The 18,639-nt window shown below is 41.9% G+C and overlaps 1 protein-coding gene and 1 long non-coding RNA gene across 3 annotated transcripts; both read left to right on the top strand.

The window, feature by feature from the left end:
• Nucleotides 1–4,645: 4,645 nt before the first annotated feature.
• Nucleotides 4,646–7,191, top strand: si:ch211-198c19.1 (uncharacterized protein LOC100151013 homolog). Of its 2 annotated transcripts, none has more exons than XM_036006758.1 (2): nt 4,646–4,819; nt 6,407–7,191. In XM_036006758.1, exon 2 carries the CDS (start codon nt 6,409–6,411, stop codon nt 6,931–6,933), a length of 525 nt encoding a protein of 174 aa, XP_035862651.1. In that variant the 5' UTR covers nt 4,646–4,819; nt 6,407–6,408; the 3' UTR covers nt 6,934–7,191. The 2 variants fall into 2 exon arrangements, with proteins under 2 accessions (XP_035862651.1, XP_035862650.1); XM_036006757.1 differs by having other exon boundaries at nt 4,647–4,819; nt 6,380–7,191.
• A 741-nt stretch (nt 7,192–7,932) lies between these two features.
• LOC116066593 lies at nt 7,933–9,184 on the top strand. Its single transcript, XR_004108997.1, has 2 exons — nt 7,933–8,035; nt 8,709–9,184. It is a non-coding gene; the product is annotated as an uncharacterized LOC116066593 (long non-coding RNA).
• Nucleotides 9,185–18,639: the final 9,455 nt, after the last annotated feature.

Raw genomic sequence — 18,639 nt, forward strand, 5'->3', positions numbered from 1 at the left:
TAAATGACCCTATGACCCTCAGACACACGCACACACACACACACACACACACACACACACACACACACACACACACACACACACACACACAGCCATTAAATGACCCACACACACACACCATTCCAAAGATGTACAGTAGGAGCTGAATCACGTCGCAGTGTCATCATGTGCAGTGATATTAAACACTTTGGTGTCATTATTGGGGCTGACATGTGCAGCAGATTTAATGGGAGTCCATTTTGTGGAGGGAAAACATGGTGTAAATCGAGTGTGTGGGGTAATTTCAGAAGTGGTTGTGGGAGCAGGCTGACACTGCAGCAAAAGGGATGAAGTACAGAGCGAGCCACGGGGTGCCTGGCAGCTCCTCAATAGAAGTGTCAGACTGGCTCACGGGAAGTTTTACTGCCAGTCTGATTCAGTCAGTGTCGACGCTCCATCAAGGAAGCACAAAAAGCACAAATGTACTTACGTCTGCCAAGTGTGACAATGTCAATGAAATTCTCTCGCTCTCTCTCTCTCTCTCTCTCTCTCTCACAAACACATTGGAATTCTGCATCCATCCCCCCAACAAATCTTTCATGAAGGACGTTTCACTGATTTTATTATTTTTGAGCAAAGACAATTACCTCTTCTGAAGAGTCCATTGTGTTGTTTTAATCCTCCGTGCACGATCACGGAAGGCTTGTATCACGTGGATGCGCCGTCAGTTTTGTTGTCATTACTTAGAGAATTCCTCATGGGGTAGACAGAAACTACGCACTTTAGCTTTAAAATTTACCTAGAGCTTGAGTACTTAAGCTCAAAACATGGAGAAGATGGCTTATCTAAAGTTAGTTGGTTAGTTTTTAATCTATGAACTCACAATCAAGGATTCACACAGCAGTGAGGTAGAAAACACATTGTCATGATAGCTTGTAAATAGTCGCGAATGGTGATTTCAGGTAACAGAAGGTGGGGTACTAAAACGTGACTCAAAGGTGAACGTTTTAGAAAGACATCCAGGGTTGCTCGTTACAAACTCTCTCACTTTAAAGGGTAACTACCGTTTTTTTCAACTTTTGTACTTAGTCTTTTGCTGTACGTTCTGGTGGTAAATGTGAGATGTTCGAGTCTCGTCTTCATATCGGAAAAAAGCTCTCTCTCTCACTCCTGCTTGGTCAGTGGCACTCAGAGTCACATTATACTGACGTAATGTCTTGCACGTGGGACTGCTGGGATTGGTTGAAGTCGTGGGAAACTCCGGTTATTGGTCAAATTTGCGAGTCGCACCAAAGTCACGGTGATTGATTGAATTTGCGTGAATTGGGCGATCGCGACATTGCGAAATCCTGGAGGAACTGTGTATATAGTGATCTAGGCTATGGTCTGGCTAAAGTCATTACAACACTTTCACAAGTCTAAAGCCCCACTCGTGGCCCCTGGAGGCCACAATGTTACTTACATGCACAATGAAACAATTCATAAACCTTAACAGTGGTGGAGCCAAAAATGTCTTACCCCAAGTCTGGGGATCAACACAATCATTAGGATTCATCCTCTGGGCAATATGAATGTGTGTACGAAATTCCAAGGCAATCCATCAAACTGACATTGCCATCCTTAGAGCCACGCTGATAGCATGGCTTGAAAGGGTCAAAGCAAAGAAAGGAAAAAATGGAAGAAATAGAATGTCCGCTTTAAGGTGGTGCAACGAGGCCATTGACCACCTCTCCTTTCTTTTACTAATTCATAAAAACTGGCTGTTCCACAGCAAACGCTTCTTTTAAATACGTTCTAGAAAAGCGACCATATTTCCCTTTAATTGGGAAGAAACCACCACTGTCCTTTGCAGCTCTGTGTCCCACAATCCAATGCATGCTGTTCACTTGTCTTTAAGTCCTCACTGCCCACTCAGCACCTCAGTCTGCTGGTTGACCCATTACAACCTGTCAGCACCCAGACTGGTGCTGAGACAACAACAGGAAAATAAGTGTGCTACACTTGCACGACAATGGCTGTGGGCAAAGACCTTGAGATGGATGCTTCGCTCTCTCATGTATTTCCCAGGAGAATGCCTTTGGTGACCGCTCAAACGTTTTTCTAGAATATGTAATTTGGACTTTTATCTTTGTTTATCCTTGCAGCTGTGCACAAAGCTGGTAAGATTGTTATTATAAAAGCGGAACATTATTTTAGCACTATCCGTATTGTGCACATCAAAATGATTCAAGTCTTACATACTGTATGTGATTCCCCTGCATTTCTCCACAGCCAGGTGGCCCTTTCACTACTCCTTTTGTGGCTAGCTTTGCATCAGGCTCTACTGCCCCGCTGTGAATAACGAGCACAGCCTCTGTGGGCTGAGGGGCAGGACCTGGCGATGACATCTCATTTGGGGGAGAGGTGCAGGTTCAGGCCATTAGCCTCAGTCCTCTGAAGGCTACACCATCTTAGTCTTCCAGTGTCTTTCAAAAGGAGACAGTCCCTGAAATAGGACACAGCTTAGGACTCAGCCTGAGTAACCCAAACTCACCCTGATTTACGCTGCCTGACTTACACCGACAAACCCACAAAGTATCAAATACAAATCCCATATAGTAGATCTTGTTCGGAGGAAAAGCATTGCTGCACTGGCTGATTGAATGGTATAGAAAATGGTACATTTATTACACATGTTAAAATGTCTGTGCAACTTGAACAGGGCCTTTACGTGACAACAAGATGCATTTACAACCTAGACGTTTAAATTCACCTACCCTGTCTCAATCCTGCCGGTAGGTAGCTTGCCCTGTTAGCTTTTAGCTGTTAGCTGTTAGCTGCCGTATGTGATAAGTGTGTTCAGCCAGGCTGACTACCACACAAATCGACACTCTCAAGCCTCCTACTCACCAACACTAGATCGATCACACACAAAATGGATGAGCTACAAATACACACGGAACTGCTGCGTGATAATTATAACAGAAGCCTGGCTGAACACACTTATCATGGACGGCAGCTAGCAGCTAACAGCTAAAAGCTAACAGGGCAAGCTACCTACCGGCAGGATTGTGACAGGGTAGGAGAATTTAAACAATGTCTGAGTTGAAAACGCATCTTGTTGTCACGTAAGGGCCCTGTTCATGTTGCACAGACATTTTAATTGCATTTTGTGTCTGTTAAGAGGCACAAAGGCACTCTAAAACTTGCCCCCACAACTGCCATTTTAGCTCAGTGGAAGCTCGTACACGTAGCTGCAGCAACTCCGTGTTGCCTGCATCGATTCGGGTCGTGATTTTTTTCAATCTAAAGTACACGCATATTTATAGCGATCAAGATTAACGTAAAAATTGGCCAGAATTCTCCTTTAAAATGTGGCAACCACAAAAGCACATTTCCAGGATAAATTGTAGCAGTGTAATTTGGTTATATCGTCAGTCAGAGTTATCACGTGGCCAGACACACAAATCTTGAAAAACTAAGTTATTGCTGCTTGAATGTGCCCAGGTAAGATCTAGTGTCCGTTTTTTAAACCCGTTCCACAACAGGAAATACGATCAAACAATGTTCTTGTTTGACATGCAGGGCTGCACCATGCATAGTGGAGATTTGGAAGGTGGTTTTGTTGACCAATCTGCAAGTCTCTGCGAACTACATTCACCCATTACGTGATTTGTACATGTAGTTTTGCAGGTATAATTCCTGTTTTGGTCTGATGAACAACTGACCACACCCAACAGCAGCTGACTTGACATGAAAGTATATAGTGTCTTATACTGTCTGACTTGACATTCAAGTAGGGCTGGGCGATATGGAGAAAATCAAATATAACAATATTGTTGACTAAATACCTCGATATCGATATTGTGACGATATTGTAGGGTTGACTATTGGTGGTTTTACAAAATATTTACACAATGACATTTGTGATAAATAATCATCAGTAATGTGGATATAATGACTAAGTGGGTAAAGGCAAATAGAACAGCGAGAACAGTCTGGTTAGTTCAGAAAATGACATCAATGTACTGTAATGCAGCCTTTAAAACTAGGAAAAGACAACACTTATGTCATATTACGATTTTACGACATCCAAAATCGACGATATCTAGTCTCATATCACGATATTGATTGATATTGATATATTGCCCAGCCCTACATTAAAGTAGAGTGCATATATGCTCCACAACACAGTGTGTAAGCACATGCATTCACTGCAAGTTGGTAGCAAAATAACTAGGTGCAGTTTTTCTAACTCTAATGCTGTTACTATTCTGCAGTGTAATTGCAAAGCCGTTGTGCTGTACATCATTTGACAGCAGATGTTATCCACAAGGTAGGGACAGCATAAGTAACACATTTAACCATTCGTTCTCACGACCACAAAGTCCTGAACCTGATTCTTGATTTGCACTTGTCCTCTATCACAATGCAAGCACAGTGCCACAGTTAAAGAACAATATGCATTATTCACCACAGATGATAGTTAGTATTAACACATGCAACTTGTGATGTGAAACCTTACTTAACAATTTTCAACATTACATATATAATTTATTTCAAGCTGAGGCTTTACTAGTCTAAACTGAAACCAAACCTTCTGCAGACACCAGCTGTGCAGCGAACACAGCACTTCCCCTTTCTTCACAAATAGAGAGTGAACATGGCTCTACCTCTGGTCAAAATAACAAGCATGCAGCTTTTAATCCTGCACACGTAAGACAGAGAGGAGTCAACCACAGGGGCCCAGCAGCTCTTTCATCCGAAGCAGAACGACCCGTATAAACTTAAGCTGTAGCTGAAGGAACATTTAGAAACGGCTGTTACAGACAAACTTGCTCTTTTTATTATCAACTAAGAGGTAAGTTGTGAAATGATACAACCAGTATACTGTAGTTACACTCATTGTAACTACAGTATACAATGAGTGTTATGTTTTCCTCAAGATATTGTGCGGAATACTGCTGCTGTTAAATATTTTGTTGACCTAGTTGTTGCTTTTGCACGAATGTTAACAATGTTTTATTGTCTGCATCTTAAACTTGTAATTAAATGTGTAGGTCTCCCTGTTTTACTACAGGCCTGGATCCAGCCTAGTGGAAGTTTTCTTTTTTTAAGTGGACCCTTTTTGCATTTTTTACCTCATTTTGTATTTAATTATGAGGTTCAAATACTTCAATTTGGTGACGTTTTATGCACTACTTTGTGCTGGATCTTAACGAGCACGCCGGAATTATTTATGCACCGGAATTATTTACTACAATGTTGTGAAATTGCTTACCAAGATCATGTACGACCTTTTTTAATCCAAACGCACGCACGCACGCCTCAAACATTTTGTTATGATTGCATAAAGTTGGTTGTGTGGATTGTTGATACATTAGATGTTAGATTGTTACATGTCGTGTGCCAGTTAACACATTCACAAAAGTGGTGCTTTTAACTAGATTAGGGCTTTGGTTTAGATCATATTTATTTGAGAGGGATTAAAATCATTGGCTGTCGTTATTTTTGGGGATGTCCCGATCAGCTGTTTTGACTCCCGATCCGATCCCAATCTTTTAAATATTAAATGTCTGCCGATACCGAGTCCCAAGCCGATACTTGTAGTTGCTCAGATAATAGAGCTGCACACTGTTTTTTTTATTTTTACTAAGTAAACAAAATAACTAAAATATGTCTTAAACTTAATACATTTAACTTAGTGCAGCAAATTAGTCTTTTCTATCAACACCAAAATAGTTCTCTTTAGGGTCCCAATCAAGTCTCAAGTTTCCCACTGGACAACGAAAACTAAACTTTGATTTTCTTCTCGTGTTTACCAATGTCGGCTCCAGGGAATAACGACCTGAAAGCGTCGTTTTCTGGTGGAATCACAGAAGAATTGTGGAGAATTAGAGTAATCCGCTTCTGTAAAAAAAGGGTGACTGTTGCCAAGGGCTGGCAAGCTACGAGACATTTAACATTTAACAGACACTGGTGAGTAGCCGGGCTCCGTCTTGGTTTGAAAATGCCGGCATCGTGCGTCTGTGGCGCAGGGCGTGTATGGATAAAAGGAAGTGATCACTACAAGCTGATGTAAATGATCTGAGTAAGGTAAACGGGATGAATACCAATCCCCGATCAGTTAACAAAATGCCAAAATCAGCTCCAATCCGATACTGTGATCGGGACATCCCTAGTTATTTCAAAAGACCCTTGCATGTTACATCAAAAAACTAATTAACTAAAAAAAAAACACAGACTTAAACTATGGACCTTTTGGCAGTGGGGGTGGGGGGTCTTTCGAACCACCCGAACCCCCCCACTGTCCACGGGCCTGTACTATGTGCTTTAGCAATACTATGTGTCAATACGGTCATGCTAATAAAGCCTCTTTGAATTTGAATCTTTGAATTTGTGAATTGTCTTTTTTTCATATATCACCTGGACATGGCACACGGCAAAGAGATGCGGCTCTGGTTTTGTTTTACGTTGGTGTTGTCAGTCGTTCTGACCTCAGCTCTGAAGACCCTCGACTCGGACCAAGAGCTGCAGGACAGCGGGTTCGGTCAACCACCGCCTCGCCACGGCCTCAAGTTGCTGGTGTGGTACATTCAGGACTGCCTGGACAACAACATGGTGGCTCTGTGTGATCCCACTCGAAAAGAGTACGGATTTCATGCGTTTCGGAATCGAGGGCCCAGCTGTCTGCTTCCAGTGATAAAGGACAAAAGGCAATACGGCTACTACACCATTGGAAACCTCCACGCTCCTCATGCCGAGGACCTGCCCTATGAAGTCAAGAAGTACTACAACCGCAGCGACCCTGAAAGCAACAGGGACAGAGTTTTGGTGAGATACAACAGCAACAACAAACACATTGAAAACATCTACGCATCTGCACATTATGAGCCCGAAGAGACGTACATAATTGGCCCCGATCTTCTTGCCTCTCTTCGAAAGCCAACAGCCCACATTAGCATAGAAATGTGATGCACTTCTGATGATAAAACTTTCTGTGGCAACTTTAATAGCTCTGTGATTCTTTAAAAAAAGTGATGGAATTACAAACAATCTTGATTGACATATTTGGCTGCTGCTTTTCTTTGTAGTGCCAGACTGCTTTGATGAGCTTTTTTAAGGCTTGAGTATGAGTCAGGAACGTAAACCTGCACAGCCCTCCTGCTTGTAGAATCTACAGTGAATGCTTTGGAGAAAGGTTCTTTGACTAATAAAAAACAAATGTTCAAATGTGCTGCTCTAGAATATTTTTTCTTCAATACATTTCAGTGTGTGTGTGTGTCTCTGTCTGTCTGTGTGTCTGTGTGTGTGTGTGTGTGTGTGTGTGTTTGTGTGTGTGTGTGTCTGTGTTAATCACATCAAATTGCTGAGGTCTGGGAACACAGCGGCATCATATCAATTAGGAGTGCACGATATAGCAACTCAATATTGTTTTTGAAAATCACGTTGTGCAATATCAGTATCGAAAATGTCCCGAAAAGTGTGCAATATCAGTATCGAAAATGTCCCGAAAAGTATGCAATATTGCGTTTATTTTGTGGAGAGATGCGCCGCTGGCTGTGTGCTGTGATCAATTCAGAGCCCGCATATTTCATTGGCCAGTTGCCCTGTCACACGTGCACACTTGGACAGCGTGGGTGAAGAGGGAGATAGCGACAGCGAAAGAAGCGAGAATCGAAAGGACAGAAAGAGAGAGTGCGAACTGCGAAGCTAGTGTGTGGAGCAAAAGGAAAGAAGAGACAGAAAAGTAAGAACATGAGTGTGGCTCAGGGACACAACGGAATTATGGAGATTGAAGAGGAAACGTTAGTAGCCAAAAAATAATGCCTCCTCGCCAGTGTTAGAATATATTTTGTGAAAGTGTTAAGAAGAGGTTTTAGAGTTCATGGTGCTGACCTTGTTGCCTCCGTTCCCTGGGTTATGAGAGGCCATCTAGTTTTACAGTGATTAGACATTATAAAGGGAGTGTGAGAAAGATCTTCTCTGATCGGGGCAACAATGGTCAACGTTTTGCAAGCGCGGGATTTGTGACACAAAGTATGGAAATGACCTGGCTCTCATGAAACTCCTTAAAGTGCCCATATTATGAAAAAAATCACTTTTTCTGGGATTTGGGGTGTTCTTTTGTGTCTCTGGTGCTTCCACACACATACAAACTTTGAAAAAAATCCATCCATGCTGTTAGAGTGAGATACGGTTTCTGAATGTGTCCTGCCTTCAGTCTCCGGGTGAGCTGTTCAAAATCGGCACGGCTTGTGACGTCACAAGCCGAAACGAGCAGGCTAACCGCAACCCTTAGCTCGTAGCGTTAGCATTAGCGTTAGCATGCTAACGCTAGCATGCTACCTCGTTCTCAATAGCAAAGCACTGCTACAACACACATTTAGTGCATTGTGCGCCCTCATTTAGAAGTCTCCCAGCTAATCCTTCTTCTAACTGACCGAAGTTGTAGAAACAGCCTTTCTTTTACTGTCTATGGAGCTAGCTAGCTGACATGATCTACATCTGAGCTACTGCGCATGTGCAAGTGCAATCAAAGATAGTACAGAAAAAGAAGAAGAAAAGAGGTCTCACTCTGTAGCTAAAACAGAGACCAGGTGAAAAGAGGATCTGCAGCAGTGAGAGAGAGCACTGCAGTACAACACAAATATGGTGTTTTTTGAAAATTAAACCACGTAAACCTACTCTGGTACAACCTTAAAATACAATTATGAACCTGAAAATGAGCATAATATGGCTGCTTTAAGTTTGCAGGAGATTAAAACACACAGGTGTTCAAATCCAACAATAGCGACTCGTCTCTTTTGAGCTGAGAATGGGAGAAGTCAAGGTCATGTTTTCATACGATGTGTTACAAATCGTTAGAAGCCGGCTGGAGCCAGAAGATCTGGACTGTATCCAATTGATGACAGCACCACCAGAGGATGGGATGGAATTGAATAAATAAGACAGTTTTTGCACTTCAGATGAATGGGGGAATCTTTGTCTGATGATTAGGTGAAAGATAGTCCTTTGTTGTATCTGATCCGTGTACACATAATTGTAGATTGCAATATCATTCTTCACTAAAAGCTTGTTATTAACTTTAACTGGACAAATCCTGAGTCTTATTTCTCTGATCTACCAGTAAACGAACACTATTCAGAGTGTAGTGACCATAGAATTGGAGTCAGATTAAGTCTGCCCTTTTTAGGGCCAGACCGGTCATCGGTCACATTTTAGACTACAAATCCTACACCAGCATGGAAGTACTTTGGCTTTAAGCCAACAGATGTTGCTCAAAATGATGCACTATGTGGTGCAGCCTGTAAGAGGCAATATATCCAGCCTCTTTTCTCACCTCAAAAACCATCACAAGACACAGTACAATGAGTGCATAGTAATATCCGGAAAAAATCTTCTATTTATTTATTTATTTATTCAGGTTGTGCTGTCGGTTTAAATAAACCATTGTATTGTACAAAAAACTGTTGTTTTGATATTCTATTAATCTATTTTGTTACATTTTCCCATAACATTTGTGTTTTATATGTTTAAGAATATTGACATGAATATGGATATCGCAATATCACATTTTGGCAATATCGTGCAACCTTAATATCAATTGCGTCCATGGGTCAAGAAACATGAGCAGTCAGACAACCATACACATTGCAAACAAGCCAATGGCTTATCCAGATACGCTTGCACTTTTGTTTTGGAGCGTACAACTGGTCAAACTTGATAACAATCCCTCATGCACAGGAAAAGTGTGCACACACAACTACAGTAAGTAGTAAGTACAGTGGGTCAAAGATAAACCTAGGCTAGTCAGTTTGAAAAATAATTTTACAGTTCACCTGTTTTTTTACTTTCAAATAGGTTTGGCTAACGTTTTAAAGGATAGATTTACAATGTTCCAAGTCTATTTTACGCTAATATTATTCCAATTAAGATAAGATAAAACTTTGTCTGTTCACACAGAAAATTGTCTTGCATTGTCTGTTCCAACAATTAACAGCTAACATTAAAAAACACAAACAAAAAAAACATCTGTATGGTCACCCAACAAACATCTGACACACCTTTTTGTGTCTCACACACACACACACACACACTCCAAACATAATATTATATTTATGATTGACATGATTGCAGTCCCACAATGACAATTTTTTAAATTAATTTTAATCCCACCACCTAAACACCCACTTATGTGTAACTGGAAGTGGAACAATGTTCCACTTCCGGGATTGCTCCGTTGCCGACAAAAATTCCGCTGGATGTCACTCTTTTCGGTCGGATGTCAGTTACCTTCTGCTTTCTTTGTGTTGGCGTTCTAAACTCCGGTGGATTTATGAGGACTATGGTTAACTGCTCTTCAGATCTCTGCAGGGTAAATCCAGACAGCTAGCTAGACTATCTGTCCAATCTGAGTTTTCTGTTGCACAATTAAAACTACTTTTGAAACAAGTTCCTTCCTGAGGCTATTTTGCAGAGGCGCTTAGCACCGCCCAAGACGATTGTGATTGGTTCAAAGAAATACCAGTAGACTGGTTCAAAGAAATACCAGTAGACCAGAGCACGGTTTTCTCCCATCCCGGAATGTTGTGTGGACTAGCCAGACATTCATCCACAGCGCTGTGGAGGAAGGACTGGCAAAGCGATCACAGAGCAAGGCGACAACATGCAGTTTTATTGTGTTTCTTCTGAGGATTTTAGATGTTATGACCTTACTGTCAAGGTAAAAAAAGTATCACAAAAAACATTTAAAGGAAAAACTCATTTTGAAAGTTCCACAGAGCTGTAGAAATCTGTATGAGCTCCAATATCAGCTTGAATAGCAGGCAGTCAATCAAAATGTTGACTCTAATGAGTTGTGAAACAAGGCAGCACACACCTTCATGGCCAAAAGGCACAAACTCTTGCAAAACTCACTTTCAATATTATGATGACAAAGCACCCTCACGCCTGCAGTCCTCAAAACCCACAGAAAGGCCTCATTCATCTTCTGCTCTCCTCTGTTGCCAGTGGGAGGACACTATTTGGACCGCTGTGCACTCACAGGTTGAATTCAGATTTGATTTGATACTCCCACTGAAAATATAGCAGGGCTCTTGAAAGGCCCCTGTGAACAAGCAGGACAGATCTTAGCAGATAAGAGAGATTTATAGGGTCATCACTTTGTACAGAAATATGTGGAACACTAAAGATACACTGCCCGATTTTGTTATAGAGATTGTTTGCTACAGATGCCTCAAACCTCAAGATGTCCTCTTAGCTCAGTGATCTCAACTGGTGGGTTGCTACCCAAAAGTAGCCTGGTTGATACTGAGAGTGGCTCTGGGAAAGGTTCATTGACAGTTCATTTCCAAATGGGCATCACCAACGGACGCCGCTCAAATGCCTCTGGGCGCATTGGATAGTCCAACCAATCAGACCAACAATCCGGGTGACACTGCGCTTCGGTAGCCGTCATGTTGAATGTAAACAAAAAGCTGCTCACCGTCGCTGAGCTGGGTGGGTCGCGGACAGCTAGTCAATAGATAAATGAATAACACTAATGCGCATCTGATTTCGGACTTTATTTTGAAAACAAACATTTAGATGGACATGCGTCAGAGCCGTGCAGCAGTCTTTGCGCCACAGCCATGGTAACCATCATTTGATTAATTTTAAGTTTGTGTTTAAAATGTGGATTTTTGCACATTGAGGATAAAAAGGGACAGAAATTATGTGAAAACATCTCGTTTTGTGGGCCTTTTTTTATATATTTAGTGCAGTTTTCATATTTTATTCACTTGTATACATGCATTTGTCATGGTCCTCCTCAGTTACTAATGTCCTCTGAATGCAGAGATATGCATAGAAGTTAAATATCTAATTTTGTCTTATTTATTTTGTGCAGTTTTGATATTTAATTTATTTTAGTCACTTTTGTCAATGCTGTTGTCATGTTCCTCCTCAGTTTCTTTAATGTGCTCTGAAAGGCACCATTGCTCCATCCTGTGCTTAGCACCGCCCAAGACAGTTGTGATTGGTTTAAAAAAATGCCAATAAACCAGAGCACGTTTTTCAACCATGCCGGATGCCCAGTCCAACGTCCGCCTAAACTGGTCCATCCTGGACACCGAGCTCCTGGTCATGCTCCTGGGGGGTGTTCAAGTCATCTCCTGCTCCACTTGCGGCACATAACTTTAATGACAACGCCTGTACCTTCCCCAACTGAATTTTCCTTCACATCTGCAGCGACTGCCGAGATGCTCATCCCCGGTCAGTCTGCCCCTGGCGCCTGATCCCGGCCCGGCAGCAGTTTCGAGGTGGTTCAAAGACATTCTGAAAGTTCATCCTTCCACTCCATTAAACTTGCATGCACTAGCAATTAAACTGTCTTCTCATCCTAATTCTGTTTTCGGGGATCACCTTCTCTCAGGCCTTTCCCAAGGTTTTCGGGTGGGAGTGCTCTCCGCTCCAACTGTTGCGTTCATGGCAAAAACTCCTCACTCCGCCGTCATCGACCCTGACACCGCCTGCTGGCGACAGAGGTTAGAAAAGGTTATGCTATTGGGCCGTTTGATATTTCGTACTAGTCCGACAGGCGTTGCTACTAGGAAGTATTCGGGTAAGAAGCGCCTGATTTTTTTATCTGTCTGCTCCCCCCTACCGGGCCCGTTGCTATCAATAGTCTCATTCCGCCTTCTCCTTTTTCCATGTATTACGCCACCGTTGACAATGCCATTAAACTGATAAAGCTGGCCAGGCAAGACGCTTGGCTCTCCAAGGCGGACATCACCGACGCATTTAAAATTGTTCCCATTCATCCTTCCCAGTGGCCTCTTTTTGGCGTCAGGTGGGATTCAAAATTCTATTTCGGGGTGTGTCTGACTTTCGGCTGCAGAGCAGCCCGTGTATTTTCAATGACATTTCCGAAGCTCTCTGCTGGATCCTGCTTAACAGGGTAGGGGTGCCTTCAGTTCTTCATCTGCTCAACGATTATGTTCTCATAGACCCCCCATCACGATAGTGCTGGCTCGTTCCTGGTCAAACTGAGAAGTTGTTTTTGGTCCCTCGGCGTTCCACTGTCGGAGGAGAAAACAATTGGTCCTGACACACGCCTGGAATTTCTCGGCATCACCCTCGATTCCGTCGGCATTAAAGTGTCTCTCCCGCTCAACAAATTGCAGTGCATTCGCGAGATCTCTGCATCTTTTTCCTCTGCAGTTAACATAGCTAAACGCCAGTTGCTCTCCCTACTCTGGCATCTGAACTTCGCCATGCACGTCATTCCTCAGGGCGTTCCTTCATTTCCCGGTTACTGGATATGGCGTACTTGGTTCCTAATCTGCATTATCTCATATCCCTAGATGACGGCTGCCGCTCCGATCTGCGCTTCTGGTCTCACGTTCTTGATCACTGGAATGGTATTTTATGAGAAGCATCACATGGTCAGCTGTCATTCACAATTTAATCATCACTGCCCGTCACGTCCCTGGTCATCATAACACTTTTGGCTGATGCTCTCTCTCACTTTCATTTTCTGACTGATTTCGGAGCCTCTGCCTGACAGCCAGCCCAGTACCTGTAATACTTCCCTCTCTTCAAGAGCTAGTGCTTCATTAATTTCAAACCCCCTGCAGTCTTATTTAGAATCTGTTAGGTCATATATGAGGAAGGGCTTAGCTGTTTGTTTTTTAAACGTATGATTTTGCTTGGAGTACATTCGCTTTTTTTGTGTCTCTATTCTGCCCTACAAAGGCAAAGTGCAGTAACTACGCCAACACTGAAACTGAGAAAAATGGCTTCAAAGTTTTCGTACAGGCCAGCCAAACATGTTGTAGGTACAATAGTGTTGATACTTTTATGTAATACCTTTACAGGAAGGAAAGGGTTATACATTAAAAAAAATACCATTGATATGACCTTTGACCCTAAAAATGTAGATACTGCACTCTGCCTTTGTCTAACCTCAAGCAACTAAAACACTATTACAAAAGCAGAGTGCAGTATCTACAATTGAAATGTGTTAATCCAACTTTCTTTTTTTTATTCCTTATATATTTTCATTTGTTTCAATTGGTTTTATGTTTTGTTTATGGATGTGTATAGGTTGAGTGTCGAAAATGCTTCATCCAATGCATTCAAGAATAGTCTTTTGTTTGTTAATGTCCCTGTCACATCAGTCTTAAATGATTCAACTGTCATTCTCATTATTTTCCACAAAACATCCTTATAATTTCACACACAATCAAAATGCTGGTATTTTGGTTTGGGGATTTTTATTTTAATTGAAAATTAATTCATTAAATACCAAGGTTACTTATAAAACAGCACTTAAAAATTCATATACATTTAACAACATAACTCAAACAGAATAACAAGGAGATTTTGTGTGTGTGTGTGTGTGTGTGTGTGTGTGTGTGTGTGTACACTCCCAAGCTAGACAACATTATAAAGCAGATGCGTTAGGCACTACGCATAAATCTACCTTCTCAGGTAACATGTAACATGTGTAATGTTCAGGTTTTGTTTGAACTAAGACAAAAATGTTAATCCTTTACATTTTGGAGGCTGTAGTTTGTGGTGCTGTTAAACTATATTCCATTATACTGAGAGGTTTTTCTAATATCTAGTCAATCCGGACAAAATAACACCTCTAGCATACGACACATAAAATGTAACCGCAGCACAAAATATACAGCCTCCAAAGTTACAGTTGAATAAATTATTATACGTTATATATTATACAGATTATACATTTTAGATAATAAACTGGTTACTAAGTGTAGAGTTATTATGGAGAAGGAATCTTTCTTGCTGAGTAAGTGTAATTGGTTGTGGTCTCATATCTGCTGGTGTAAGAACATCTTGCTCTACAAGCCAATGCAGAGTTGCTTACATGTGGTTTATGGGGCATTAATGTGGGTGTAGACATTAACTACGGATTCCATCCAGTTTGCAGATCAGAGATTAACTGACAACAGGTATTATCGCATGTATGTGGTTATGATCTGCAAGGTCTATGCGGAATTTGTGGTTCATGAGTACATCTTGCAATGAAACATCCTGATATTAACTGCATCATATCAGAGCAGAAAAGGCAGATGATGAAGGATGGTGTGTGCACATGTGAAAATGTTTTTGTGAGAGTAGGGGTGTGCACTTGTGTGTGTAAGTGCATATTTCTTTTCCTCCTTCTCAATCCTCCTCAGCCAGATTCTCCCAAAAATGACGGCGGTTGGGGGGCATCATTGGGCAGAGCTTTGAGATGATGTCCATCTTCTTCTCCTTCTCTACCCCCTTGTCTCCAGGCCTCAACTGTCCAGGGTACTCCAAGGTTACCTATAAACCAAAATGTGCATATAATTGCAAGTGTTACAATGTTTATAGGTCTATTTATGTGAAATACAAGTCTTATGCTCTTACCTTCTTCATGAGGAAGTCGCATCGTGTGAACTCCTCTTCATCGTGCGACAGTTTGTAGAACATGCACCTGGAGCCCCTCCTCATCTGAATGACAGTCATTCTGGGCAGATTTGGCACATTCTTGACTTTGGTCACTGAGCGACCATTGCTCCATGCAAGGATGTTGTTGCACTGGAGCTCCATCACATTTACTTTGCCTGAGTTGGAAGAGGCAATCACATCTTTGAAGTCCTGAAAGTCCAGGACGACACCTCCAGGCCGTTTAATCATGGCTTTCTCCACCCCATGGTGGAAGCTGTCAGCGCTCATGAAGGTGTGCCCTGGTTCAAAGTATTTCAGTGTGATGTCTTGGATGTTGTTAGTTGTGGTATTCAGCAGCTTAACCAACGTGGTGAGCAGGACCCAGTTTTTGTTTTGAGCAGAGCAGTTGTCCTCCCAGTATGTCACATGTCGCGCATCCCGCTCCTGATGGAGGGCGGTGACATACGCAGATGACACCTCTGCTGCTGTTCTCCCCGCAATGCCTTCATGCCATATCACAGACACCGTGTTCTTTTTAAAGGGTGACTTCTTGCCAACACTGGCAAAAGTCTCATGAAAAGCAGTGATTCTTCGAGTGAAGCTGATATTCAGTTCCTTCACAGCCTTCCTGTAAGTCTCGTAAGAGCATTTTAGAAAGCTCTGCCTGTAGTCATTAACACTAGAAGTGCCGGAATTCCATAACTACTAGAACTGCCGTGAGCGGTCATTTTGACCGCCAGATTCCAAACTCTATAATCTCTCATGATAAATACCTAATTGCAATATTGTATTATGTATTGTGTTAGGATATCTTTAGAAAAACGTAATAACACCGAAATGTACATTTTTACGAGTTTAATTATACATTTGAGTAGTAATACGTGTTACAATAATTCATATCATGGCATAGTAAACCGTAATTATTTCATAAATTCATATCCCGAAAAATATGGTGTGGAAATTCATTCAACTTAACTCATAACAGCCAAATAACAATTATAAGTATGTTATTTGAACATTTAGCTATAACCTAACCTGGCACTGCCTCCGTTTTGGCGTCTGCTGCGGTGCGCTGCTATTCGGACCGTGAGCCGCTGCCCTTTTTTCCTCCATAAACTCCGCTCTCAGCTCCTCTGCCAGTTGCTGCATGAACTTCCTCTGGACAATTTTACTGCTGGTGCACTCCTTGGAGAGGATGTGTGCAATGATTCCAGCCAGTTCGAGGATGTATAAAGTTATATGAACACGTAGACAGCTACCGGCCATCTACGTGTTCCGCGTCTTTCACAGAGCGAGCGCCTGGTGTTTGCCTTCTGATTCAGAACAGAGTCCATCCACGCCGTAGTATCCTACGTTACCGACTCTGGCTTTGCCTTCGGCCCATCGGTGATGCCCACACTTGTTACTCGAGACCGCTAGTTACGTTGCTCTGACAGAGACTATGGTAGTTACTAAGCAACCAAGATGCATCTTCAACCGCGCGAAAAATTAAAAACAATACCGCGAAAATCCGAGCGGTCAATATGACCGTATATGGCCGAAATAGGTAAAAGTGATTGTATTTTCTTTGCCTTTTGTGTAATGTATATAAAAACAATTTTAAATTAAAATACAGACTCTTTTAGGAAAATTCAGGCAGCAGCAGGATTGTATTTTTTTATTCAGCAAAGTTATTACACATATAAATTTCAAAACGGTCCGTCATGGCCGTTCTAGTGTTAAACATTGACCGGATGTTGATATCACTGGGCAGATACCTCCTGTTTGGAGCATGCTCCTGCCTATAGTGGCTTATTGAGGGATGAAACGATTCAATGTGTTCAAACATTGGAGTCATGTCCATCTTGTTGCTGGGGGTATGTCTTCCCCTTTGGTCTTGAGGTGGTGCTAGAGTCGAGGAGGTGGCACAACCAAAAACAGTCACTATCAAGCGGTCATTTTTTGGGTGGTATCCTAAGGTGGACAAAAACATAGTCTTACACACCTCCTGTCGCTGGCCCAGGTTATCATTAAGATGATACTGGTATGACCGCTTTCGTTGAGTTGGACCACCTGTGGTGTATCGTTTTGTCTGCTGCTGTGAGATCATACGAAATATGAAGTGCTTCTTTTCAGGGTATGTCATCTTCCCATATGCACCAAATATTTCCATCCTCTGGCCCTCTGTTATTTTCCTTATGCATTTTGTTCTGCACTGTGGGCCACAAGGCTTCCCAATCCGCGGAGTCTTTGCAGGCAGCTCTTGACAAGGAATGCTGGTGCTGACCTCATCATCACCATCCTCATCCTCATCGCTATAACCACCTATCATCATGCTGCACTCATCCTGTTCCTCACTGTCAGCTACTGTATTCACTAGCAAATCCTCAGTGAAACAGCTGTCCTCAATATCTGCGTCCAGTGAGGCAAACACTCACCTCAAGATATTTTTTCCTCATTCTTTCATCTTCATTATCTGATATAGGCCTATCAGTAATTTTGGGGGCTCTCTCATGACACTGGCCTGCAAAATCATAAAGGAATATGAGTTTCTCATAACCAGCCTTGTATCCTAAAGATTTATCTGTTTTTCTCATTGCAGCCTAATGTTGTACGAGGCTTGTGGACTAGGTCCTACATACAGCCTAAAAATTCACGGACACCATCTTTACTCTTATCAAATAGTCATAATAGAAATATAGAATAGAAAAATTAAGCTATTATGTTTGCATGAGAAAAATTGCGTTGTTGCGTGAGACGGTGTGCATATGTCCATTTCGTGTGTCACAGTCAATTTGCGAGACTCGGCATCTGGCAGTCTGTGACATAAAAATTTTTTTTTTACTCTGACAACTGAAAAATAGATATTTAATCTTGACATATTAAAATTATTATTGAGAACGTAGCCTATCTCCATATAAAAAAAAAATACTCATTATAAAATGAAATGACAATAGTGTAACCGAGCGTTTCTTATATTGTCTCACAAAGACGGCACTGCACGTCTCACTTAATTCAACCACTGACAACACTGACAACGGTCAGAAAATACAACGCTTTTTCCACTTCCCTTTTCCCGTCAAAATAAAAGCTCTATGTTTACAACTTCCTCTTAAGCTTCAACTGAGAGGTTACCCAATACAATACATTACAATAGCGTAAGAAATGAAGACAACAAGAAGCAAAACAGTTATGACAGCGTTTCCAGAGTGGATAGATGCTAACGTTACTGCCTTCAAGGGAGCAGGTAAGCTAAAATGGTTTATATGCTAGCGG

Source organism: Sander lucioperca, chromosome 10, assembly GCF_008315115.2.
Source record: "Sander lucioperca isolate FBNREF2018 chromosome 10, SLUC_FBN_1.2, whole genome shotgun sequence".
Taxonomy (NCBI): domain Eukaryota; kingdom Metazoa; phylum Chordata; class Actinopteri; order Perciformes; family Percidae; genus Sander; species Sander lucioperca.